The 22002-nt window shown below is 49.1% G+C and overlaps 1 protein-coding gene across 5 annotated transcripts in view; it reads left to right on the forward strand.

Annotated features, from left to right (window-relative positions):
- The window catches only part of NVL (nuclear VCP like), a 99838-nt gene that overhangs the window by 11375 nt on the left and 66461 nt on the right, over positions 1-22002 (forward strand). For 4 of the 5 annotated variants that reach the window (XM_028111646.1, XM_028111647.1, XM_088017215.1 and 1 more), the window contains exons 6-12: positions 53-307; positions 3527-3656; positions 3876-3952; positions 4430-4564; positions 6305-6406; positions 8054-8171; positions 12955-13099. In XM_028111646.1, coding sequence (XP_027967447.1) covers positions 53-307; positions 3527-3656; positions 3876-3952; positions 4430-4564; positions 6305-6406; positions 8054-8171; positions 12955-13099 — 962 coding nt within the window. The remainder of the gene's footprint in view (positions 1-52; positions 308-3526; positions 3657-3875; positions 3953-4429; positions 4565-6304; positions 6407-8053; positions 8172-12954; positions 13100-22002) is intronic. The other variant, XM_028111649.1, reaches the window with a different exon arrangement.

Here is a 22002-nt window from a genome sequence, read left to right on the forward strand (position 1 = left end):
GCTTTCCACAAGGACCTGTGAGGAATTCATGCTGACGTCATGTTTCTGCCAGGCAGCAAATCACATGAACAACTCCCTGCTCTCCTTATATCGGAGAGGACATCCTGAATCCATTTCAAGGACTCCTGAGATGGAGCCCAGAGAAACCACTGGCTCGACCCCGTGGACACCTTCCGGAACAGGCTCCATCCCCTTGAAGACCCCGGCCAGAGGTTCTGAGGGAGGGTGGTTTATCGACAGGACTGGTGGAAAGATGGACGTGACAGATGAGAAGAGTAATCACAAGAAGCCAGGATCTGAGATAGAGGTATTTTTGTTGTAGAATTTAGCCCTAAGTAGTTGGAGCACATTACCCCCTTTTCCTGAATGTAGCATCAGCAGACTCTTGTGTTTCATGAAGGGCGTGGGGATTTGGAAGCACACAGAGAACATGGGCAGGTCCTGTTACTGCCACCGTTACTATCCAAGTCCAAGCCTTAACTACTGAAGTAATCTCCCCTCACTTTATTCTCCACACACAGATGTCGTTTTTTGGTTGGTTGGTTTGTTTTTTAAGATTTGATTTATTAGAGAGAGGGAGAGCACAGAGGGAGAGGGAGAAGCAGACTCCCCCCTGAGCAGGGAGTCTGATGCGGGACTGGATCCCAGGCCCCCGGGATCATGACCTGAACCAAAGGCAGATGCTTCACAGATTGAACCACCCAGGCGCCCCATAGATGTTGTTTTTACAAGTCAGATTTTTCTCATTCATGTATTAGAAATGGCTTTGTTCAGTCTAATATCAAAGCCGTGTGCACGCAGCTGCCCTGCTGTCTCCTCAGTCATCTCCTCGGCTGCCATGGCCTTGATTTGTTTCTCGAACATGCCACGCACGCTCACCTGGGCCTGTGCACTTGTGCTTCTGTCTGGAACTGTCCCCAGATTCCTGTGACTCACATCTCGTTTCCCTGGAATCTTGGCAGCGTCCTTTCCTGATGTGTGAAATACCACGTCATTGGATACCATTTGCTTCATCTCCTTTTTGTCAGGCAGTTAGGATCACTTAGAACTTGCTGTGTAATTGTTTATTTGGGTTTTTTTCTTTGACTTTCTCCACTAGAACGTCAGCTTCAGGGGACCAGGACCTTTGGTTTGTTTAATAATGTCTCCCTGGCTAATATGCAGCTAACGGGGCATCTGGGTGGCTCAGTCGGTTGAAAGTCTGAATCTTGACTTTGGCTTGGGTCATGATCTCAGGGTCCTGGGATCGAGCCCAGCATAGAGCTCTGCACTGGGTGTGGAGCCTGCTTGAGATTCTCTCCCTCTACCCCCATTCGTGCATGCATGTGTGTGCTTTCTCTCTTTCTCTAAGATAAGTAAAATCTTAAAAATAATAAAATGTATCTGACATGTAGTTGTCAGTTTGTTGAATTAGTGCCTGATGAGCCTTCCAAGGTGCACTTACCAGTGCAAGTTTAAGAACAGGTACCTTGGGTATGTGTTACAGAAGGTTGGTCATTGTTGGAGGAAGGGAAGTTAGCGCTGAACCAGCGTATGGCTCATTTTGGGCTTAAGTAATGCTTTGAGGGGGCCTGCACAAATGAGTACACCACAAAAGTGTACAGAATTAGTAGACACCCTTTTTTTTAACCTAAGTTGAACTGTACCATACATAAAAGTAAAGCTGGATGAACTACCACAAAGTGAACACACTGGGCACCAACCTTTAGTTTTTAACGCCCGACAGAATGAGAGGATTCACAGTAATCTGTCCCACGATAGTCCCTGAGGACGCCCCTGGGGCTCACTGTCCAGTGTGGTAAGTGCTAGCCATGTGTGGCTCTTGAACATTAAAAATGTGGTTAGTGTAAATGAGGGACTGAATTTTTTTATTTTTATTTTTCCAAAGATTTTATCCATTTATTAGAGAGAGCACAAGCAGCGGGGCAGAGGGAGAGGGAGAAGCAGGCTCCCCGCTGAGCAGGGATCCCAATGTGGGACTCGATCCTAGGACCTTGGGATCATGACCTGCACCGAAGGCAGACGCTTAACCGACTGAGCCACCCAGGTGCCCCGGGACTGAATCTTTAATTTAAATTTATAAAATAATGGTCAGTTCAGTTATTATAAAACTTCTGAGTATGTTTGGAACAACTTGGATATGTGAATCTACTCTTTCAGCTGTAAATTTTATGAAAACTAGATACAAGTTAAGTATTTCCCATTAAAATTTAGTGTCTGAGGGGCGCCTGGGTGGCTCAGTCGTTAAGCATCTGCCTTCGGCTCAGGTCACAATCCCAGAGTCCTGGGATCGAGTCCTCTGTCCAGCTCCCTGCTCAGCGGGAGGCCTGCTTCTCCCTCTGCCACTCCCTCTGCTGCTCCCCCTGCTGCTTGTGTGCACTCTCTGACAAAAAAATAAATGAAATCTTAAAAAAAAAAATTTAGTGTCTGAGTTGAGATGTGCTATAGACATAAAGTACATAAAGTATGTGGTCTTTGAAGACTTGCTATTAAAAAGCAATATAAGACCTCTCAATTTTTTATACTGATTATATGTTGAAATGATAATGTTCTGAATATGTTTGGTTAAATACTAACTTAATTTCACTGGTTGCTTTTTCCCTTTTTTAAATGTGGTGGCTAGTAGAACATATTTAAAATGATGTAGGTGGCATTGTGTTTCTCTTGGACAACGCCAGTGTAAGTGGTTTCCAAGAACCAAGACTTGACTTGGCAAAACCTTTCTCTTTTTGAATTATTAATGGGCCTTTTCCAAATCTCTACATTAATAATCTGTTTTTATTTTTTATTTTTCTTAAAGATTTTACTTATTTTTTAACAGAGAGCGACACAGCGAGAGAGGGAACACAAGCGGGGGGAGTGGGAGAGGGAGAAGCAGGCTTCCCGCCAAGCAGGGAGCCCGTTGTGGTACTCGTTCCCAGGACCCTGGGATCATGACCTGAGCCGAAGGCAGACGCTTAACAACTGAGCCACCCAGGCGCCCTAATCATCTGTTTTTAGAGAACGTTATTGCAAAGGCTAAGGAAACAGCTTGACTCTTAACGTTGAATCATACTTTTTTATGGCTTTCAAAGCAGCTCCGTGGTCCCGTTTAATTTAGTGATTCATCAGACATCACATGAAGACCCACTGGCGAAAGGCTTAGTGAGAAGTACAAGATGAACATTAGTGTTTCATCTCCAGAAGCTCACAGTTCCGTGAAAGACACAGAAGTGCTCACATACAAGGTGGATCGTGGCAGGCTATCATGCACTTGCAAATTCAGTGTTCTGGGAGTATGAGTAAGAGGTTAATTCTAACTGGAAGAGTCTGGAAAGGAAGTTTTCACTTGCGGGATAGAAACTGAGCTTTCAGCTCCGGAAAAGAAGGCTGATCCACAGCAGAGACCACGCCTGAGCACGGAGGTTGGGCATAGGTGCCAGTGCCCGGCTGGGAATGCTTTATTTTCAGTCATGCCTGTGTTGAAGAAAACATCACTGGTATTATGATATCAAGCAAGGCATGTTGAAATTTCTTTTCTTTCCAGGATCCCAAAGATGCTTCTGTTCTGGAGTGTAGTGAAAAAAGGAAAGTCAGGCTGAAGAGCAAAGGAAGCAAAAGCAAGAAAGACCTTCAGGAAGCAGATGGAGAAATAGAAGCTGTCCTGCAGCGGAAAGGTGAGCCGCGAGTCCTGGGGGCCGGGGGGTGGGGGTGGGATGGGCTTCGGGAGCGGCGTCCTCAGTTCCAGCCCTTGTGCTTAGGGTACCTACCGTGTGCAGCAATGTCTATAAGAAAAGCCTTCGGTGACCCATAGACCTCGGTTTACACATTATTCAATAGGACTCTGAATTACTACTGAATCACTAAATGTTTCCATCTCCTGTTTTGTGTACCAGCTAAAGCCAAGGGGCTAGAGTTACAAGTCTCCAAGGTGAAGTTTGAAGATGTTGGAGGCAATGATACGACGTTAAAGGTTAGTTTGAGTGCAGAATTTACTTGGATAAGCTTATTGCCGCTTCGTTTCTGGTAGGAACTGGGGGTGGAAAGGAGCCTGGGTGAGGGGAGAAGGGCAACCCTGGCTTGTACCTTCAGGGTGCTGAGGGGTAAAGGAAGAGTACCACCTTCCACTTTTCCACCACTGGAATTACGGTGTGTGGAAGATGGGTGCTTTGTGGGTGATACTGCTTTAGCAGAAGTGAGTGACGGTTACTGTTTACTTAGCGTCTGCTCTGTTCCAGTTAACCATGCGTCACGTCTGCAAGGCTGTGAGGTAGATGTTATGACAGCTGGGAGAGGGGGCGCGGAGAGGTTCCTGCCGGAGTCCGTTAGGCACCAGACCTGGGCTTCAGACCAGGCTTCAAACTTGCCAAAAGAATAGACTGTTTCCTTCCACGCGGATTCTTTCTCCTCTTGGGCCGAGAAAGACTTCTTTCCTGTCCGGTCCCTCCAGGAGGTGTGCAAGATGCTCATCCACATGCGTCACCCCGAGGTGTACCACCACCTGGGTGCCACCCCGCCGCGCGGAGTCCTCCTTCACGGGCCGCCAGGCTGCGGGAAGACGTTGCTGGCACACGCTGTTGCCGGGGTGAGGTTTGCCCGCGTGCCTTTGCTGCGGTTGCTTTTGTTCCGTGTGTCCTTGTTCCTCTTCAGTCAGCTTGAACCAGACGTGGCATGTTCTCCGGAGGACTGGCCCCTCTGCATTTCTGCCCATCCTGCTGCCATTCGTGAGATGCTGTTTGCTTCAGAGCAGTCAGTTATTTAGACGGCAGGGGCTGGGTGGGAAGCAAGGTGATGTGGCCTAAACACCCTTCTTGCAACACACAGTTTGTTTCAGTTACTTCTCTTTCCCTTTAAGCCAGTGGTTCTCAGCAGCAGTAAATGAGAAAACTAAGGATTGTATTTTTTTTCCCCAGAACTAAATTTACTCAAAATTTCTATTTGAGTCATATTCTTACACTTTTTTTTTTTCAGATTTTTTTTCTTAATTTTTAAATAATCTCTACACCCAGCATGGGGCTCAAACTCATGACCCCGAGATCAAGAGTCACACACTGACTGACTTGAGTCAGCCAGGCACCCCATGTTCTTGTACTTTTTAGTGTGAAAATAGCCTTTCTAAAATGGTGATCATACTTAGGTGGCAAAATGAAAAGGTAGCCATCTTGTATTTTTGTCCCATCAGATTTTTAAGAAACTCTGTTGGGTGGTAAAATGCACAACGTCCAAGTGACTGCAGTTTGAAGAAGAGCATTTTATACCAGTGACAAATAGGTTAGTGCTCTGTGCAGGGAGCTTGTTCTTATAGGAGAACTGATGGATTTGCCTCATTTGTTCCTTTGTTGAGTAAACGGTTGTGTGACCGCCGCCTGGCAGACGTTGAAACTGTGATGAGTGCAGCAAACCCAGTCTCGTAGGAGAGGCCACGTGAGGCAGACATCACCCAAGCAAACATCCGCAGTCATGGTGGTCATGAGTGGGGGACTCGGGGTGCAGCACGCAGGCAGTGTCTCCGTGGGACGCCCGTGGCTGACACGGTGATTTTCAGGATGGGTAGGAGCAGAACGAGCACACTGGGTGCCGTGTGTGCCGGGGGTGGGGGGGGCGCGGGGGGGGGGAGGGCAGCAGTGGCACTTGCCCCTCCACTTCGGGAGCCCGTCTTCTGATGGGTACCAGGCTCCTTCCCTGGGCGCCTGGTGAGACGTGCCAGTCGGGCCAGTGGGACACAACTGTGTCAGGACCCCTCTGATCCTTTCCAGCAAAGAAATAACTGGAATTGTTCTAAGCAGGGGGAGCCTATCTCTGGAGAGTCAAGATGCTTTACTCAGAAGAGTTGACAACAGGGTTGCACAGTGCCTTCAGTAAAGTAAAAACAAGTGGCCGGGGCGCCTGAGGGCCGTGTCGGTGACGCGTCTGCCTTCAGCTCACATCATGATCTCAGGGTCCTGGTCTCAAGACCTAAAACTGTAGATCTTTAAATAATGTTTCTCATCAGACCAACACAAAAGATGAAGTTTCTCAGAAAATTGGGCATTTAAAGATGAAATTTTGAGGGTTGCCCCCGGTGGTCAGTTGGTTGAGTGTCTGCCTTCGGCTCAGGTCATGATCCCAGGCTCCTGGGATCGAGCCCCGCATTGGGCTCCCTGCTCAGTCTGCTTCTCCCTCTCCCTCTGCCTTCCACTACCCCTGTTTGTGCTCTCTGTCAAATAAATAAAATCTTAAAAAAAAATATTTAAAAAACAAAAATTTTGAGAGAGGGATGAATGAGGAACAGGTAGGGAAGATAAATTCTCACAAAGTGGTCATTCTTTCACGTATTTCTATCCAGGAACTGGACCTCCCGATTCTGAAAGTAGCTGCCACAGAGATTGTGTCCGGAGTATCTGGGGAGTCTGAGCAGAAGCTGAGGGAGCTGTTTGAGCAGGCCGTGGTGAGTCCAACCCACGTCGGGTCAGGTCACCCATGGTTATGACAGAGAGCTCGTGATGGCTAAATACTTAAAGTAGATGCACGGTACAGACTGTTGGCCATACTGATCTGTTGAATCTGCAATCAGGCAGAACTGTAATTGGCAAGGAGTTCGGGCTGTCATAGCCACTGGTTATGTGTTGAAAATAGATTATCCTGGTGGTATTTCCTTTCACTTTTACTTTCCCCAAATTAAGTTTAGCAAATGACTTGTAAGTGGTGTGAAAATTGTTCATCTTTAGGATTATCGCATTATAAAAGCAGCCATAGAAATGCCAGGATAAACTCTTCTCTGTTTGCCTAATTGAACCAGTGAAAAGAAAATCCTGTTACCAGAGAAATTACAGATCCGATTTTATCCTAACTGTAATTCCTGCTGTTAAAACGCGGGTGACAGCAGATGCTCAGTAAACACAGGGTCTGCCCCTCTCTACCAGTCCCTGTTACTTGATGAAACAGAGCACGCTTGGGTGTGGGTCAGAGAACAAACGGTCCAAGCGGATCACGTGGTTGTTTGTTGAGAACTGTAGGCTTTCCTCCGGCTGAATTCTGATGACCATCACTTACTTTCTTACTCTTTTTCTCACTGAGTTTTTCCGGTCCTGGGTAGATACTGTTGTGCTCGCCCCCGTCTCCTTTGCTGTCTGTGACATACCTGGGTGCTGTCTGGAGCAGTCCTCGCTGCTCCCGTGCCCGAGTCATCACCTCCCAGGAGGATTGGGAAGCGAGCCGGCTAGTGGCGGGCCAGATCTTCCCTATAAATTGCCGTGGTCCCCGTGGTGTTGAGACGCCTTAGCCGGGTTGAGAGTCTGACCCTTAGCTTGATCAGTGTCACTGAAGAACTAGGAATGAGCATGCTGGTGATTGCATCTCTTGATATTTTATTTAAATTTTTCATGTTAACTGATCCTCCTCTCTTTTTGTTTGTTTTTATTGTGGTAAAATATGTTAAACTTGCCACTTTAAACATCTTTAAGAGTACAGTTCTGTGATTGTAGTAAGATGCTCATGCGTTGTGTGACCGTCACCCCCAGCATCTCCCCAGCCTGAATGCATGCTCTCGGGCCACCGACCCGCGCTTTCCCTCTCCAGCCCCTGGCCACCGTGGCTCTGCTCCCGGTAGTTAGTGCTTCTGTCTAAACCTCCTGTCTCCACTCTGTCCAGTCTGCGCCTTGAAGAACACGCACGGGGAAGGTGCTCATCGTCCACACGGCAGTACCGGGGACTCCCCTCCCTTCCTTCCTCATTGCAGTCCTCATGGCCGCTGCTGGTTCTCTGGCTGAGTGTGTGCTCACTCACTGGTTGTACCTCGTAGCATCGAGGAGATGGCTCGTTGACGAAAGAATTTTAGTGACTTGCTCACCGCAAAGTGCGGGTGGATGAGAGGGCTCGAAGTGTGGTAGCCTGTGTGCAGTCTCTCACCGTCCTCTATGCAGCATCTTAAGTCCGATGAAAGCAGAAGTGATAACGCTGGGAACTGCCTTCTTGAGCGCTGCTCGTTTGCTGAACGACCCGCAGACTACAGGATTCTTTAAAACATACAGACTAAACTATGCTGCAGTGTGGGGAATATCTTTATGATTGTCTTCTGTGATATTTTTATTTCCAGTCAAACGCACCCTGTGTCCTTTTTATTGATGAAATTGACGCTATTACCCCCAAGAGAGAAGTTGCTTCAAAAGACATGGAACGAAGAATTGTAGCCCAGCTCCTCACCTGCATGGATGGTCAGTTTAAAATAATTCATTTTCAGATAATAAATTGTGGGGTTTTTTAATAGTGTAAGTAATATGAGACATTTGGGTAGAATAACACTGAGAGTAAAAAATCCTTTTCCTAAAGGATCGTCTCGTTAATTTTTTGGAGTATATCTTATGGTTATTTTAATGCGTTTATACACACACGTAAGCACTAACGTTGTTTTGCTTCTTACAATACTGCGATTGCACCATTCACATCGTTCTGTGACTTGCTTTGTGTATCTTAAAGTTCCTTCTTGGAAATGTGGCTGTTTTAATGCATTTAAATTTACCTTTTAACTGCTGTGTGGTATTCTTTTTTTTTTTTTTAATTAACATATATGTTATTTGTTTCAGAGGTACAGGTCTGTGATTCAACAGTCTTGCACAATTCACAGCACTCACCATAGCACACACCCTCCCCAATGTCCATCATCCGGCCGCCCCATCCCTCCCAACCCCCCTTCACTCCAGCAACCCTCAGTTTGTTTCCTGAGATTAAGAGTCTCTTATGGTTTGTCTCCCTCTCCGGTTTCGTCTTGCTTTATTTTTTCCTCCCTTCCCCTATGATCCTCTGTCTTCTTTCTCAAATTCCTCGTGTGCTGCATGGTATTCTTTAGGACAGATTTATTATATTGCACATAAGCATTCCCATTTTGATGAATGTTTAAGTTGTTTTGTTTTTTGCTTTACAAGAAGCTGTAGGGAATCTCCTAAGTGGGCCTGTTTGGTGCATACATATTTTTCTAGGATAAATGCTAAAAATTAAGGTGATGGTTAAGGGTTATGCACTTTAAATTTTGTGGGAAATGGCAAACTGCCTTCGGAAGGGTTTGCAGTGTGCACTTCCCCATCCTCTGAGACGCCCTGTGTCCAGGTCCCTCCACGACCCCGACTGTCACTGTGTTCTCATGGTTGACAGGCTGGTGGTGATGATGGAGATCTCACCTTGTTGTTCTTTGCATTTCCCTGTTTTCACTGGAGGTTGATCATCTTTCCATATTTCTTGACTATGTGTATCACCCCAAATCCCTTTCCCAGCCTGTGCTGTGTTACTGAATTTTTTAAAATTGGTTTGAAGGAATATTTTAGTTTGTTACGGAAGCAGATTCCTTGTTAAATGTATCGCATTTATTTCTTCCCAGTCTGTAACTTATTTTTCAGTTTTGTTCATTTTGTTTGGAACTAGATCCTGCCTCTGGTGAAATACCGTGGGGTTTCCGTACACAAGTAATTTGAAGTAGTACAGGTTTTGGGCTCCTTGTGGTGCTTGCTCTTTTATTTTCCCATAAAGTTTTCTTGCCATGCTTTGAGGCCCTTGTTCTGAAGCTACAGTGTTACCCGTTATAAGATTACGTGGTTCTCTAAGGAGAGAGACACCAGCAGTCATACTGAGACACAATGCTTATCTCATGATGGTGGAAGCATTCTGATGTCAGAGATTTTACAGTGTGGAAGAAAGGAATAAGTACAGGGACTGGGCAGATTACCCATTACTAGAGCTTTCCTGAAAGTTGGGGTTAGTTGGGGTTTCCGGTGTGTGTGTGTGTGTGTGTGTGTGTGTGTGTGTGTGTGTGTGTGTGTGTTTTAGGGTCCCCTCTGCGAACACAATAGAGAAAACAGTCAACAGTTCAGCGCACACAGTCATGTAAGTTGGGGTTAGTTGGGGTTTCCGGTGTGTGTGTGTGTGTGTGTGTGTGTGTGTGTGTGTGTGTGTGTGTGTGTGTGTGTTTTAGGGTCCCCTCTGTGAACACAATAGAGAAAACAGTCAACAGTTCAGCGCACACAGTCATGCCCCAAGTAGTCTGTCCCAGGTGGTGGTTTTTCCCCTCCAGTTTGAGAATTTTTTTAAAAATATTAATTCAGAGTTTAACAAATTTGAATTTTAATAATTTAAAACTTTTAAGTAAATTATTTTGAACAAAGTAATGAGGCCACTGAAGAGAACTAATTTTACCTAATTTCAGAAACTTAAACTCAGGCATAACTCTAATTATTTAAAGAGCTGGAAAACGTCTTAAAATATTATCTTGTCCATGGGCACCTGGGTGGCTCAGATGGTTAAGCGTCTGCCTTTGGCTCAGGTCATGATCCCAGGCTCCTGGGATCGAGTCCCGCATCAGGCTCCCTGCTCAGTGGGGAAGCCTGCTTCTCCCTCTGCTTCTCTCTCTCTCTCTCTCTCTCTCTCTCTCATGAATAAATAAATAAAATCTTTAAAAAAAAAATATCATCTTGTCCATGAGGAAAGCGATGCATAGCGAGCCAGGACCTGGTGTATACAGTGGATCATTGGCAAAGCCTGGGCTAGGCTCCAGATGTCTACACACACATAGACGGCTGATGGGCTACCTGCAAATGCATGCTTGGTTTAGGAGACCTGGTGCCCCACAAACAGGTTTTACTCTGTGTAGAAAGAAAGATGACTTTGCTTCTTCTATAATATTCCAGAATTCAAATTTGTGGCTAATGTAACGTCAGTTTAACATGATCACATCATACTGGGGAAGAGGGAGAAGAAGAATGGGATTTATCTTGAAGTCACTGGCAGGAGAGGCCAGCCAGTCCTAGGTGAGGTCTGATTTTTTATCTTTCATGCGTCAGGAAAAAACAGCATTTGACGTTAGCACTTCCGTTGCTGACTGTTGATTTCCTATGGAAGGGTATTTTTCATGCCTGAAGATTTCACAGTTTTCCATGACTGTTCTCATTGAATTCTGTTACTGAGCCCTGATAAGCTCAGAGCGAGTTCACCGAGACCACAGTGTCTGAGTGACCTGACCTGGAAGAAGGAAGCGCCCTCGGTCGTTTGTTGTAGCTGTGCGTATGAGACCCACGTGAACCAGCCAGGGAGCAGCTCTGGCTCCGTCCCAGCCTCAGTGCAGGGGCGCTTGGCGTAGCCAGAACATCCTCATGGGAAGCACGTGTGCGGCTCATGATTATAAGGTGCCACCTCATTTCCTTAAAGTGTTCTTGTTCAGTGGCCTCTTGTATCATGAATCTCTTCCTTGAGCTTTTATGCAGTTTTCAGAAAGTATTTAAGAGCCTTCCTGTCTCGCTCAAACCAAAATTTATCAAAGGAGTAGTCACTGTCAGCTAAGTGCAGGCTTGTGTTTCCAGTCTACACCACACCCCGTCACTACTTGTCTGTCCCCGACATTTTACTGAGGCTAATCCTGTGACAATCGTGGGGGAACCTCTCTTGGCCGCATCCGGTGGCTTTCAGCGCTCATCTGCCCGAACCTCTGTTCTTTAGTTTCCTCCTCTCTAAACCTACCTGTTACAGGGGTGACGGGGGTTGGCCAAGGGGCCGACTGCACCCTAGCGCCTTGCACGCAGTGAGCCGCTGGTGAGCGTCAGCACGGTGGTTCTCGAGAGCCTTCGTGCCCGTTGACCACCTCATCCTGGGCGTTCTCTCTTTGGCATGCATTGCTTGAGCGCTGTCTTTGTGTCCTTGCCCTGGCTCTCCGGCAGCTCCTAGCCGTTCCCCTGTGCCTTAGACAGAGGCAGCCTGTGGGGCTTCCCACTTGGCCTTCTCGTCTTGCCTTCTGCCTGATGAGCAGCTCTTTAGGAAACACGAATGCATCTGTAACCTCGATCTCTGATCAGTGTCACCCTCCTCTTCACGGCTGCCTGCTGGGTACCCCGTGCTCTGTGTGCCCGGGCCAGACCCACTTCCCCGTTCTGTCCCTCTATCCTCCCTCCCATTTGCGTGCTCTCTCCACAGCGTCACCTCCCTCCTTGTCCAGACCTGAGTGCTCTTGGTCTCTCCCCTCCCCTCGCCCTTCACACCCTCCTCGGGGAATGACTTAGTGCCCTGGGCTGCATCTGAAGTCTCGCCCTGCTGCTGGGCCTCTCCTGCTTCTTCCCCGTGTTCCTGCCTTATTGTGTCCTCTGTCCCCTGATGGCTGCCGCCAAATCACACTGAGCTCTGCTCCGCTCTGTTCCTCTCTACTCTTAGAATTGTTTTTCCAACACACACATCTTCTGAGAAAAACCTTTCCTGGCTTCCTGTGGGCTAAGGAATATTTTACAGATTCCTTGTGACCCAGCCATTAAGGTACTGAATTAGCATTCTCCTACCTTGTTACTGTTACCTGTGGGGAGTGTGACCTCAGACCTCAGTTCAGACCTCTGCTGGCCCCCCTGGCTCAGTGGAGAGAAGTAAGACTCCGGTAGGAGACCTGCTGGGCCCTGCATTCTGCCATTCCTAAAACTGTCTCTAGATGACACCAGAGCAATGGGAGACTGTATGCGCACACCTCCCCCACCTCCATGTCTATGCCTCTTGGCTCTTTGGAGAGCTGCACTGCACGTTCTCTCCCAGACTCCCCGCTGTTGGGCGGCCCCCCTCTCTGAGCCCACCACACGTGTGTGTGCCTCTGCTGTCCCTCCCGGCCTCTGTTAATGCGCAGCCTCATTAACCTGGACCTGCTTATGAATATCCTCCTCCTCCAAGGCTTTCCCTGAATGTGCCCGTGAATCCATGCTGTCTTCCGTTGTCTCACTACGACGCTCTATTTATACCCGTCGCCATGCGTCACAAGATTTGTTTGGTGGGTTTCTCAATAGACTGCAAGCTGCTTGAGGACAAAGTGTGTGTGTATCCTCCTCGCGTCTTTCACGTAATGGACGATTAGTAAATGTTAGGTTTCTATGTGTATTGCCGTCCAAACGTGTACTAGTCTGTAACCACTCACAGGACTTACGTAAGCACCGTTGTCTGCCATCCCGGTGTCTTGGTCACCGCTCACCCGTGTCTGCTTCTTACCAGATCTGAATACCATGGCGACGATGGCCCGGGTCCTCGTCATTGGAGCCACCAACCGACCGGACGCCTTAGACCCTGCTTTGAGACGTGCAGGAAGGTTCGACCGAGAGATATGCCTTGGGATCCCAGACGAAGCCTCCAGGGAAAGGTACGCTCTCGAAAGATGAAGTTTGTGCGTTCCTGTGTCATCTGAACTGAATGGTTTGGAAACGAGGGCTGAGAAGTATCACGTAGTTTCTTTCTTTGTTCTCGTACCAGTAACGTTGGTTTGGAACCCACGGCTGGTGTCACTCAGTTGGCTGATCAGCTGAGGGATAGCGTGGGGAGCCATGGAGCCGAGCCGTGCTCGCTGGCCCACATGGAGGTTACATCGAACTTTCACCTGTTGCGTTAACCTGCTTAAGACACAGGTTTCGCGAGAAAAGGCAGCCAGAGAGCTGAAAGCTGTGTGTGTTCGTTGCAGGACCAGCCTGTCCTAGTAGGTGGGGTCGAGTGTCCGTAGAGCAAAGAAAGCTCCACCAGTATGTCAGTAAGCAAAGCCCACACGGGAGGCTCCGGGGAGGCCGAGGAGCGGAAATCTAGCAGAGAGGTCTGCTGGCCCACCCTGGCTCAGTGGATATGTGGTGGCTTTTGGCTCAGGGTTAGTGACACCACTCTCAGCATCTGTGGTCCCCAGCAGCTTTCAGGAAGAGTGGTGTGTAGTGCGAGGAGACAGTCATGGGCTGGCGAGGGAGCTGCAGCGGGGGGAGGCTCAGGGGATGCAGGATGGAGAAGTGCTCATTAGGCACGTGGGTGGGAGAGGCGGTGGGGAGAAGGCATGATCCTTCCTCCTTCCCAGCGCGTAAGTCCTTCAGCTTTGGATTGTCGGCCAGTGTCTTCCTCCGCTGCCGCAGCCACAGTCGAGCATGTGCTGATTGTGCTCCCACATGCGTGGTCCTGCACAGTCACTCAGCCTTTCAGGTTCGTCCACTCATGTTTGTTTTTAAACTTTTTTTTTTTCATTTGAGACACAGAGACACAGAGACACAGAGAGAGAGAGGAAGCACGAGCAGGGGGAGAGGCAGAGGGAGAGGGAGAAGCAGGCTCCTCGCTGAGCCAGGACCCTGACGTGGGGCCCGATCCCAGGACTCTGGGATCATGACCTGAGCCGAAGGCAGACGTCCAACCATCTGAGCCACCCAGGCGCCCCCGTCCACTCATGTTTAAACCCGCAGCACAGTGATACTTAACATTTCTGTGGTTCGTATTTATTCAGCAAAATGTGTTGAGCATATGGCATGTGCACACACCACTGTGGACAGCGATAATGAAGAACGCAGAGAAGTAGGAGTCCTTGCTTTCAGGACCCATACGGTCCAGTAAGAGTTCTGGAAGTCAGGCCTGTGTTCTTCCTCAAGCCTTTGTTTCATCCAGAGCCCAAACGACATAGAGACAGAGACAGCAGGGCCCATCTTTGCTGCTGGATAAAATCCTCTGTTCATCTGCCTGGTGTCCATCACCGACAGTCCTTAAGGGCTTTTGTTGATGGTCGTATTTTGAAAAATTTGAAGCCTACAGAAAAGTTAAAAGAGTAGTGTGATTAGTGTCTGTAAGCCCTTTGGCTGGATTTACCTTTGCTAGCACTGTCCACACTTACCTTCCATGCTTGTCTTCAGCCTCTGGAGAAAACTGTTTGTGTGCGTGTGTACCTTTTTATTTGCCAAGCCATTTGAAGGATGGTTGAAGACATGATGACACTTTAGCCGTAAGTCCTTCTCCGATGTGTCATTCCGTGTCACGCCATTTCACCCCATTCCAGAAAATTTAATACTGACACAATAATAATACCTCAACGTACAGTCTGTTCTGATTTTCCAGTTGCCCCCAGGATGTCCCTGTGTAGTTTGTGTAGTTTTATGTTTCATCTAGAATGCACTCTGGGATCGAACCTGGCTGAGTCCACGTGACCCTGTAACCTCAGCCTGCCTTCTTGGGGAGGAAGCACTTTCGTGACGGTGGTGTTTTCCAGGTGCTGTGAAATTTGAACACTCCTGATTGTTGCCTCCTGATGATAGTCAGGTTAGATGCTTTGGCAAGAATACGGCCTGGGCGGTGAGCTGTCCTCAGCATCATGTCGGGAGGCTCACGGTGTCACTTTGTGGTCACGTTAAGTCCGGTCACTCAGTTAGGAAGTTTGTCAGCGTTTCCTCCTCTAAAGTTGCCTTTTTCTTGTTCACTTAATGACTGGAATCGAGACATTTCTGATATCTACAGGTACTATGACTGCCGTTGTCACTTTGTCCAAAGTCCACTGTAGACTTGGAGTCAGTGCTGTGGTGTTTCATGCAGGCCGGGTGCTCCGCACAGGACTTGTATCAGAGACTGGAGGGTGAGAGCATCTCCTGTGCTTAAGGCCTGGCTGGGGAGAGCGGGGTTCAAATCCTGAAGGAGGGTAGCTCTTGAATAGAATTACGAGTGAGAATCTTTTAAGGAAGTGTATTTAAAAATATCACTTTTATTCTGGTAAAAAACACATAAAATTTACCATCTTAACTATTTTTAACAGCACGGTTTAGTAATATTAACTTTATTCACTTTGCAGCAAGTTTCTAGAACTTTTATTTGTTTTAAAGATATTTATTTGTTTGACAGAGAGAGAGAGAGCGAGAGAGGGAACACAAGCAGGGGGAGTGGGAGAGGGAGAAGCAGGCCTCCCGTGGAGCAGGGAGCCCGATGCGGGGCTCGATCCCAGGACCCTGGGATCATGACCTGAGCCGAAGGCAGACGCTTAACGACTGAGCCACCTAGGTGCCCCTCTAGAACTTTTCATCTTGCACTTTCATCTTTCAGCATTAACATTCAGTATCATATACCCATTATCCCTCCTAAGAAAGAGTATTTCCTTTTTTTCCTAAGATTTCATAATGCTATTATTTAAAGACTTATTTATTTATTGGAAAGAGAGAGACCACGACCCTGAGATCATGACCTGAGCTGAAATCAAGTCAGACGCTCACCTGACTGACCACCCAGGCATTCCTAAGGTTTTATGATTTTTAAGCAATTTCTACACCCATCGTGGGACTCGAACTCACAACCCTGAGATCAAGAGTCGCATGCTCCACAGACTTAGCTAGCCAGGCGCCCCAAGAAAGAGTATTTCTGATTGAGTCTTTGATAAAGGCAGAATGCAGTTTTCTTATTTTTATATTTGTGTCTAGTTCTGAATGCAAAAGCAAGGTAGTTATATTATTGTGTGCAGGTGCTAATGTGTTAAATTCTAAGAGGATAATATATAAATAGAATTGAAGTATGTCAGTGTATCTGTAGTTCTTAGAAGGTTATTTGTTAATTGAGGAAATATTTAAGCACCTTTTGTGTACTAAGGGAGGCAGAGTGGCTGGCATTTCAGTCACTAGTGTGAGTGATTAGGAGAACAGTGAGTATAAAAAGGAAAAAACAGGGTCTGGGGGAGAATGTATCAGGCAAAGCATACCTGGTCTGAGGGTTTTTAAAGGCTTCTCCGAGTAAGCTGAGACTTTAAGAATAAGAGCAATGAGCAGATCACGTGATGATGAGAGTATTTCGGGTAGGACTAGCATGTGCAAAGTGCAGGGAATGCAGAAGGCACTAGAAGGCACTTCATATACCCTTGGTAAGGATTTTGGACTTCTCTGTGAGTGGTGGAAAAGGATTAAAGCAGTTAAATTAAGTAGGACAGTGATGGAAACATTTTTTATTTTGAAAAGATCACGATAGCTACAGCGTGAAGAATGAACGAAAAGACCAAGACTGGGTTCTGGTGGCCCAGGGAGGGGCCTGTTGTAACATCTAGATGAGGTGGTGCTGGGCTTAAGGAGGTGGGGGTATAGGTGGAGATAACTGGAGCTTGGATAGGGCCCAGCTGGGGGGTGCCTGGTGGGGGAGCGTGGAGAGAGCACAGCTGGGGGGGTGCCTGGTGGGGGATCGTGGAAAGGGCACAGCTGGGGGTTGCCTGGTGGGAAGAGTGTGGATGGAGCACAGCTGGGGGCTGCCTGGTGGGGGAGCGTGGAGAGGGCACAGCTGGGGGGGGGCTCCTGGTGAGGGGAGCGTGGAGAGAAAACAGCTGGAGGGGTGCCTGGTGGGGGGAGCGTGGAGAAAGCACAGCTGGGGGAGTGCCTGGTGGGGGAGCGTGGAGAGGGCACAGCTGGGGGGGGCTCCTGGTGAGGGGAGCGTGGAGAGAGCACAGCTGGGGGCGGTGCCTGGTGGGGGAGCATGGAGAGGGCACAGCTGGGGGTTGCCTGGTGGGGGGAGCGTGGAGAGAAAACAGCTTGGGGGGCGCCTGGTGGGGGGAGCGTGGAGAGAAAACAGCTTGGGGGGCGCCTGGTGAGGGGAGTGTGGATGGAGCACAGTGGGGGGTGCCTGGTGGGGAAGCGTGGAGAGGGCACAGCTGGGGGGTGCCTGCTGGGGGGAGCGTGGAGAGGGCACAGCTGGGGGGTGGCTGGTGGGGGGAGCGTGGAGAGGGCACAGCTGGGGGGTGCCTGGTGGGGAGCGTGGAGAGGGCACAGCTGGGGGGTGCCTGCTGGGGGGAGCGTGGAGAGGGCATAGCTGGGGGGTGGCTGGTGGGGGGAGCGTGGAGAGGGCACAGCTAGGGGGTGCCTGGTGGGGGAGCGTGGAGAGGGCACAGCTGGGGGGGTGCCTGGTGGGGGGAGCGTGGAGAGAAAACAGCTTGGGGGGTGCCTGATGGGGGAGTGTGGATGGAGCACAGTGGGGGGTGCCTGGTAGAGCGTGGAGAGGGCACAGCTGGGGGGGTGCCTGGTGGGGGGAGCGTGGAGAGGGCACAGCTGGGGGGTGGCTAGTGGGGGGAGCGTGGAGAGGGCACAGCTGGGGGGTGCCTGGTGGCGGAGTGTGGAGAGGGCACAGCTGGAGTATTCAGATGTTTAGCAAGTAGAGCCAGTCCAGGTGCATTTCTTGGCAGAAGGAGTGAGTGGAAGGTGGGGGCTGTGATTGAACAGGAGGAAATATTCCTGGGTTTCTGATTTAAGCATCTTTGCTCCTGGTTTTCTCAGAGGGGATTGAAATCCTGGAGATAAGCATGTGTTAGAAGAGGATTTAGGGAGGATAAAGCAGATTGGGGCAGCTGAGCTAGACGTGCCTACAGGCTGTCCAAGTAGAGATGTTAGCTTGGCAATTGGATGAGTCTGGAGTTCTGAGGAAGTAAAAATTGGAGAATCATCAGCGTATTGAAGGCAGCTGAAGTTCTGAGAGTAGAGTGGATTGGCTGGAGTGCGAGGACCAGAGGTCAGAGGTCCTGGGGCAGGCTGAGGGGACAGAGGGAGCCACCAGAGTGCTGGGGAAAGGAGAGTGTTTGTAAGGGGAGCCAGCGCTCCCCGCAGGAGGGCCGGGGGGGGGGGGGGGGCGGGGGCGGGAGCACCGTTGCTGGAATCGAGCCATGAGCCACCTAGTGGTCCCAGTGGCCTGAGCCAAAAGCCCTGTGAGTGGGCTGATCGGGCAGCATCCCGGTGGGTCGAGTGGTTGAGTGAGTGGAAAGAGAAGGAGTAACCGAGCGGACTTCCACGATTCCCCAAAGGGAGTTTTGGCCACGAAGGGGGAGAGGGAGGTAGTGGCCGTGCGAGGGGAATATTGGGGTGTCCGGGGGGCTAGGATAGGAGAAACCAGAATGCCTTGGAATGCTGTGGGAAGGAGTGAGTGGGAGGAATGGGGAATGGGAACCCGGGGGTGCTGGCCGGGGCGCTTCTGTTGGAGCAGCAGCAGAGGGAAGGGGGTGCAGGCCAGGGGGCTAGTCGCTGGGGTACTTGGAAAACGGCGTTTTCTCCATGAATCAAGCCATGAGATCCGTCTGATGAAAGTCAGGTACGTGACTAATAGAGGCTGAAGGAGGATGAAGGTCTGAAACGGTGTTCTTGGATGATTTGAGATAAGCCGGCTAGGGTAATGGGATTTTCAGGCAGTGTTTAGGATTGGGGTGTAGAATGGCACCAGTAGGCCTGGTCTTGGGGTTTCTTTCCCAGAGTAATGCTCAACAGTCTAGGTTCAGGCAAGGAGGGAACCAAGATTTAGAATTTAAGAAAGAAAATAGAGGCCCTGGGGTCTGAGTTGTGCAAAGAGGAGCACCTGCTGAGGAGGGGCGAGCTCAGGTATCTGTTGAGGTCCAGAGCAGGTTCGCGGGAGATGGTGGACCGAGCTCAGGGTGCTCGGACACGTGGTCTCAGAGGTAGAGCCAGCTTGGTCACATGTCCCTGTGCCTTTTCCTGGATAGCTGACATTTTCTAGCTTTCGTTTGTTTACCTGTAATAAAGGAATAATGATAACAGTGCCTCATTTTATCTGTAAGACGTAACGGTACCGGAACTTTGGAAAGCCTTCTCGTGAGGACTGCGTTAACATACCTCGCACAGCCTCCGACACATAGGAATTCTAAGGTAGCTATTGATGTCTTCTTGGACTTTAAAAGCATTTCGTTATGGAAAAGTCCAGTGTATACGAAGCAGTCTGGTATAATTGTTCCAGTTTCTGTTGCTGCAGAAAAAAACCACTGAAAAATTTAGTGGCTTTCAACAACATTTCATTGTCTCTCACCAGTCCCGCGGGTAAAGAATTTGGGTTCGTCTCAGGGTGTTGTGTGGTTGCAGAGATGGTAGCTGGAGCTCTGAGCCACTGGGCTGGGCTTGTCTATGCACCTGCCTGTCCAGTCTGGCTCTGCTGTCTGTGTGGCACCCTTCCCGGGACTCTGTGGGCTTCTCAGAGCCGGGGGGCCTCAGGGCCGTATGGTTCATGCTGGGCAGTCCCGGCAGCCTCTGTCCCCACTGTCCTGTGCTGTTGACCGGCCACAGAGGTTGGCCCAGACTCGAAGAGGGGCTGGAGACCCCACCTCCCGGTGAGAGGACGCTCAGGAACGTACAGACGTGCTTTAAAACCCTCACAGCGGTGAACCCCATGTCTCGTCACCCAGTTTCAAACAGTTATCACCATTTCAGTCTTGCTCCGTCTATCCCGCACTTTTTTTTTTTCCTGGAGCGTTTTAAAAGCAAAGTCCAGGCACTGTCATTCTAACTATACATGCTCCAGTGTCTAATGAAAGACTTTTTATATAACGTCCGTGCAGTGCTGTTATATACCTCACAAATAGTTCTGTAATGTATCTGATATCCAATCCATAGCCACAGGTTTGTACTGTATAATCGTATTGTGAATTTGGAGTATAACCGTATTTAGCATTTTCATTTCTCCTCTGTATAAATATTGTTCCCTGCTGATCCAAGTTCTGTATCAGATCATATGACCTTTCTTCACCATTTTAACTGTTCTGGAATTCATAATTGCCGTATTGTTTTCATTTGTTAACCCTCTTGCAACTTCTTTACATTCTCTGTTTCCTCTGCATCTACATGCGTGCGTGTTCTGGTCTGTCCTGTGCCTTGTGTCGCAGGGAGAGGCGGTGAGGAACATCACGGGCACAGTCTGAGCAACAGTGCCTGCTGTGCTGGGAGTCCTGACGATGGATGGAGCAGTGTCATTTCCTGTGGGTGCGTTCCTCGAGTGGCCCACCGTGGCCGACCGTTGGATGTGAGGCCGATGGGAGACCCGCGGTGGGAGCGGTTTTGTTGAAGCCTGAGTGTCACTATAAAGCATTCAGATGACCAGCTAACATTTTAGCTAGAAAACTCCATGTGTCCATTTCATAGATGCTTTTTGTTGAGTCACTTCAGGTTTTTCAGAAGCAGACAGCACCGCGGGCCGCAGGTCTAGCTGCTGTAGCTGCTGGACTCCTGACATGGGCAGGGAAGGAGTGCAGGATCGCACACCCCGGTTTCCTGGTGGAGGGGCTTGCGATCGTCCGCGCACCCGGACCTCCCCTCTCCTGCTTCAGGCTTGGCGGGCAGCGCACTCCAGGGATCCTGCTGACTGAGGGCGTGCAGAGGATGTGGGGTCTTAGTGCTTCTCACGCAGGCTGTCCAGAACTTGCTGGTTTTGGGGCTCCGCTGTGGCCCTCGTTTCTGCCGCCCAGCACTTGGATGCCTCCATTCCCCGCTCTTTGGGGTTCACCAGACATATCTCCTCTTTCCTCATTAGTGCACCTCTCAGAGGAAGGTTAATCTGACTTTGTCTCCGCTCCTAGGTCATTTATCATCCACTTCGTTTCTTCATAAATGGTGGTTTAAGAGTATGGGCAGTCAAGCATCGCTTGGCCTGTGCTGATGTAAATAAATGACTGAATAAAGAAATAAGAGGCAATTTTCTGGTGCAGAAGAATTCTGGATGATTTATGTGGATGCACCTCCCTGAAGGAGTGGAATCTAACTCCCTACTCCTTGAATGCGAGCTGGGCATAGTGACTTATTTCCAAAGAGTACAGTGTGGAAGCGGGAAGGACCAACCTCACAGCAGAGACCTTGCCAAACACGGTGTCCAGCCTGCTGGTCAGGGTTCACGTCCCTGTGGTGAGGGGTGCGAACAGTGCTCCGCCTCTGTGCTCTTCTTCCCGAAAACACGTTAACTTAGTCTAATCACCATAAAAATATCAGACTAATCCCATTGAGGGGTCCTCTACAAAATTCTGGGCCAGTAATCTTCAGAATTGCCCATAGTAGTAGGAGATGGGTGTGGGGTATATGGAACTCTGTACTGTCTGCAATAATTCTGTAAATCTAAAACTTCCAAAATAAAAGGTGTATTTTTTTAAAGATGAGTTAAAATTCATCCTGTTTATAGTCAAATACAGCATTAAACCTGGATCATTTATTCTGGGAACCCCTACTATTTGAATATTTTCTAGGGGATTTTTATGGCATCAGCTAGAGCTGACACAGAGAGACCTGTGTTGGGGGCCCTGTCTTTTCTTAGGTAGTAAGACATGTAAGTAAGCATCAGAACCCTCTGAACGCCCATCCCCTCAGTGTCCTAGCAGCATAAATACCTCTCTACATGGAGCTGCCCTGGAGCTGAAGACCAGTGGTGATGGCTTTTGAAGGACCTCATACAAATAAAGACTGATGCTCTTAATGCCCATTCCTGTGGCTCCCTTCCAGAATGGCCTGGGTTCGGGGTGGTAAGAGTCCAGACGCCTCCTGG

Source organism: Eumetopias jubatus, unplaced genomic scaffold, assembly GCF_037043125.1.
Source record: "Eumetopias jubatus isolate StellerSeaLion01/CBP00866 unplaced genomic scaffold, mEumJub1_p1.0 scaffold_12, whole genome shotgun sequence".
Lineage (NCBI taxonomy): Eukaryota > Metazoa > Chordata > Mammalia > Carnivora > Otariidae > Eumetopias > Eumetopias jubatus.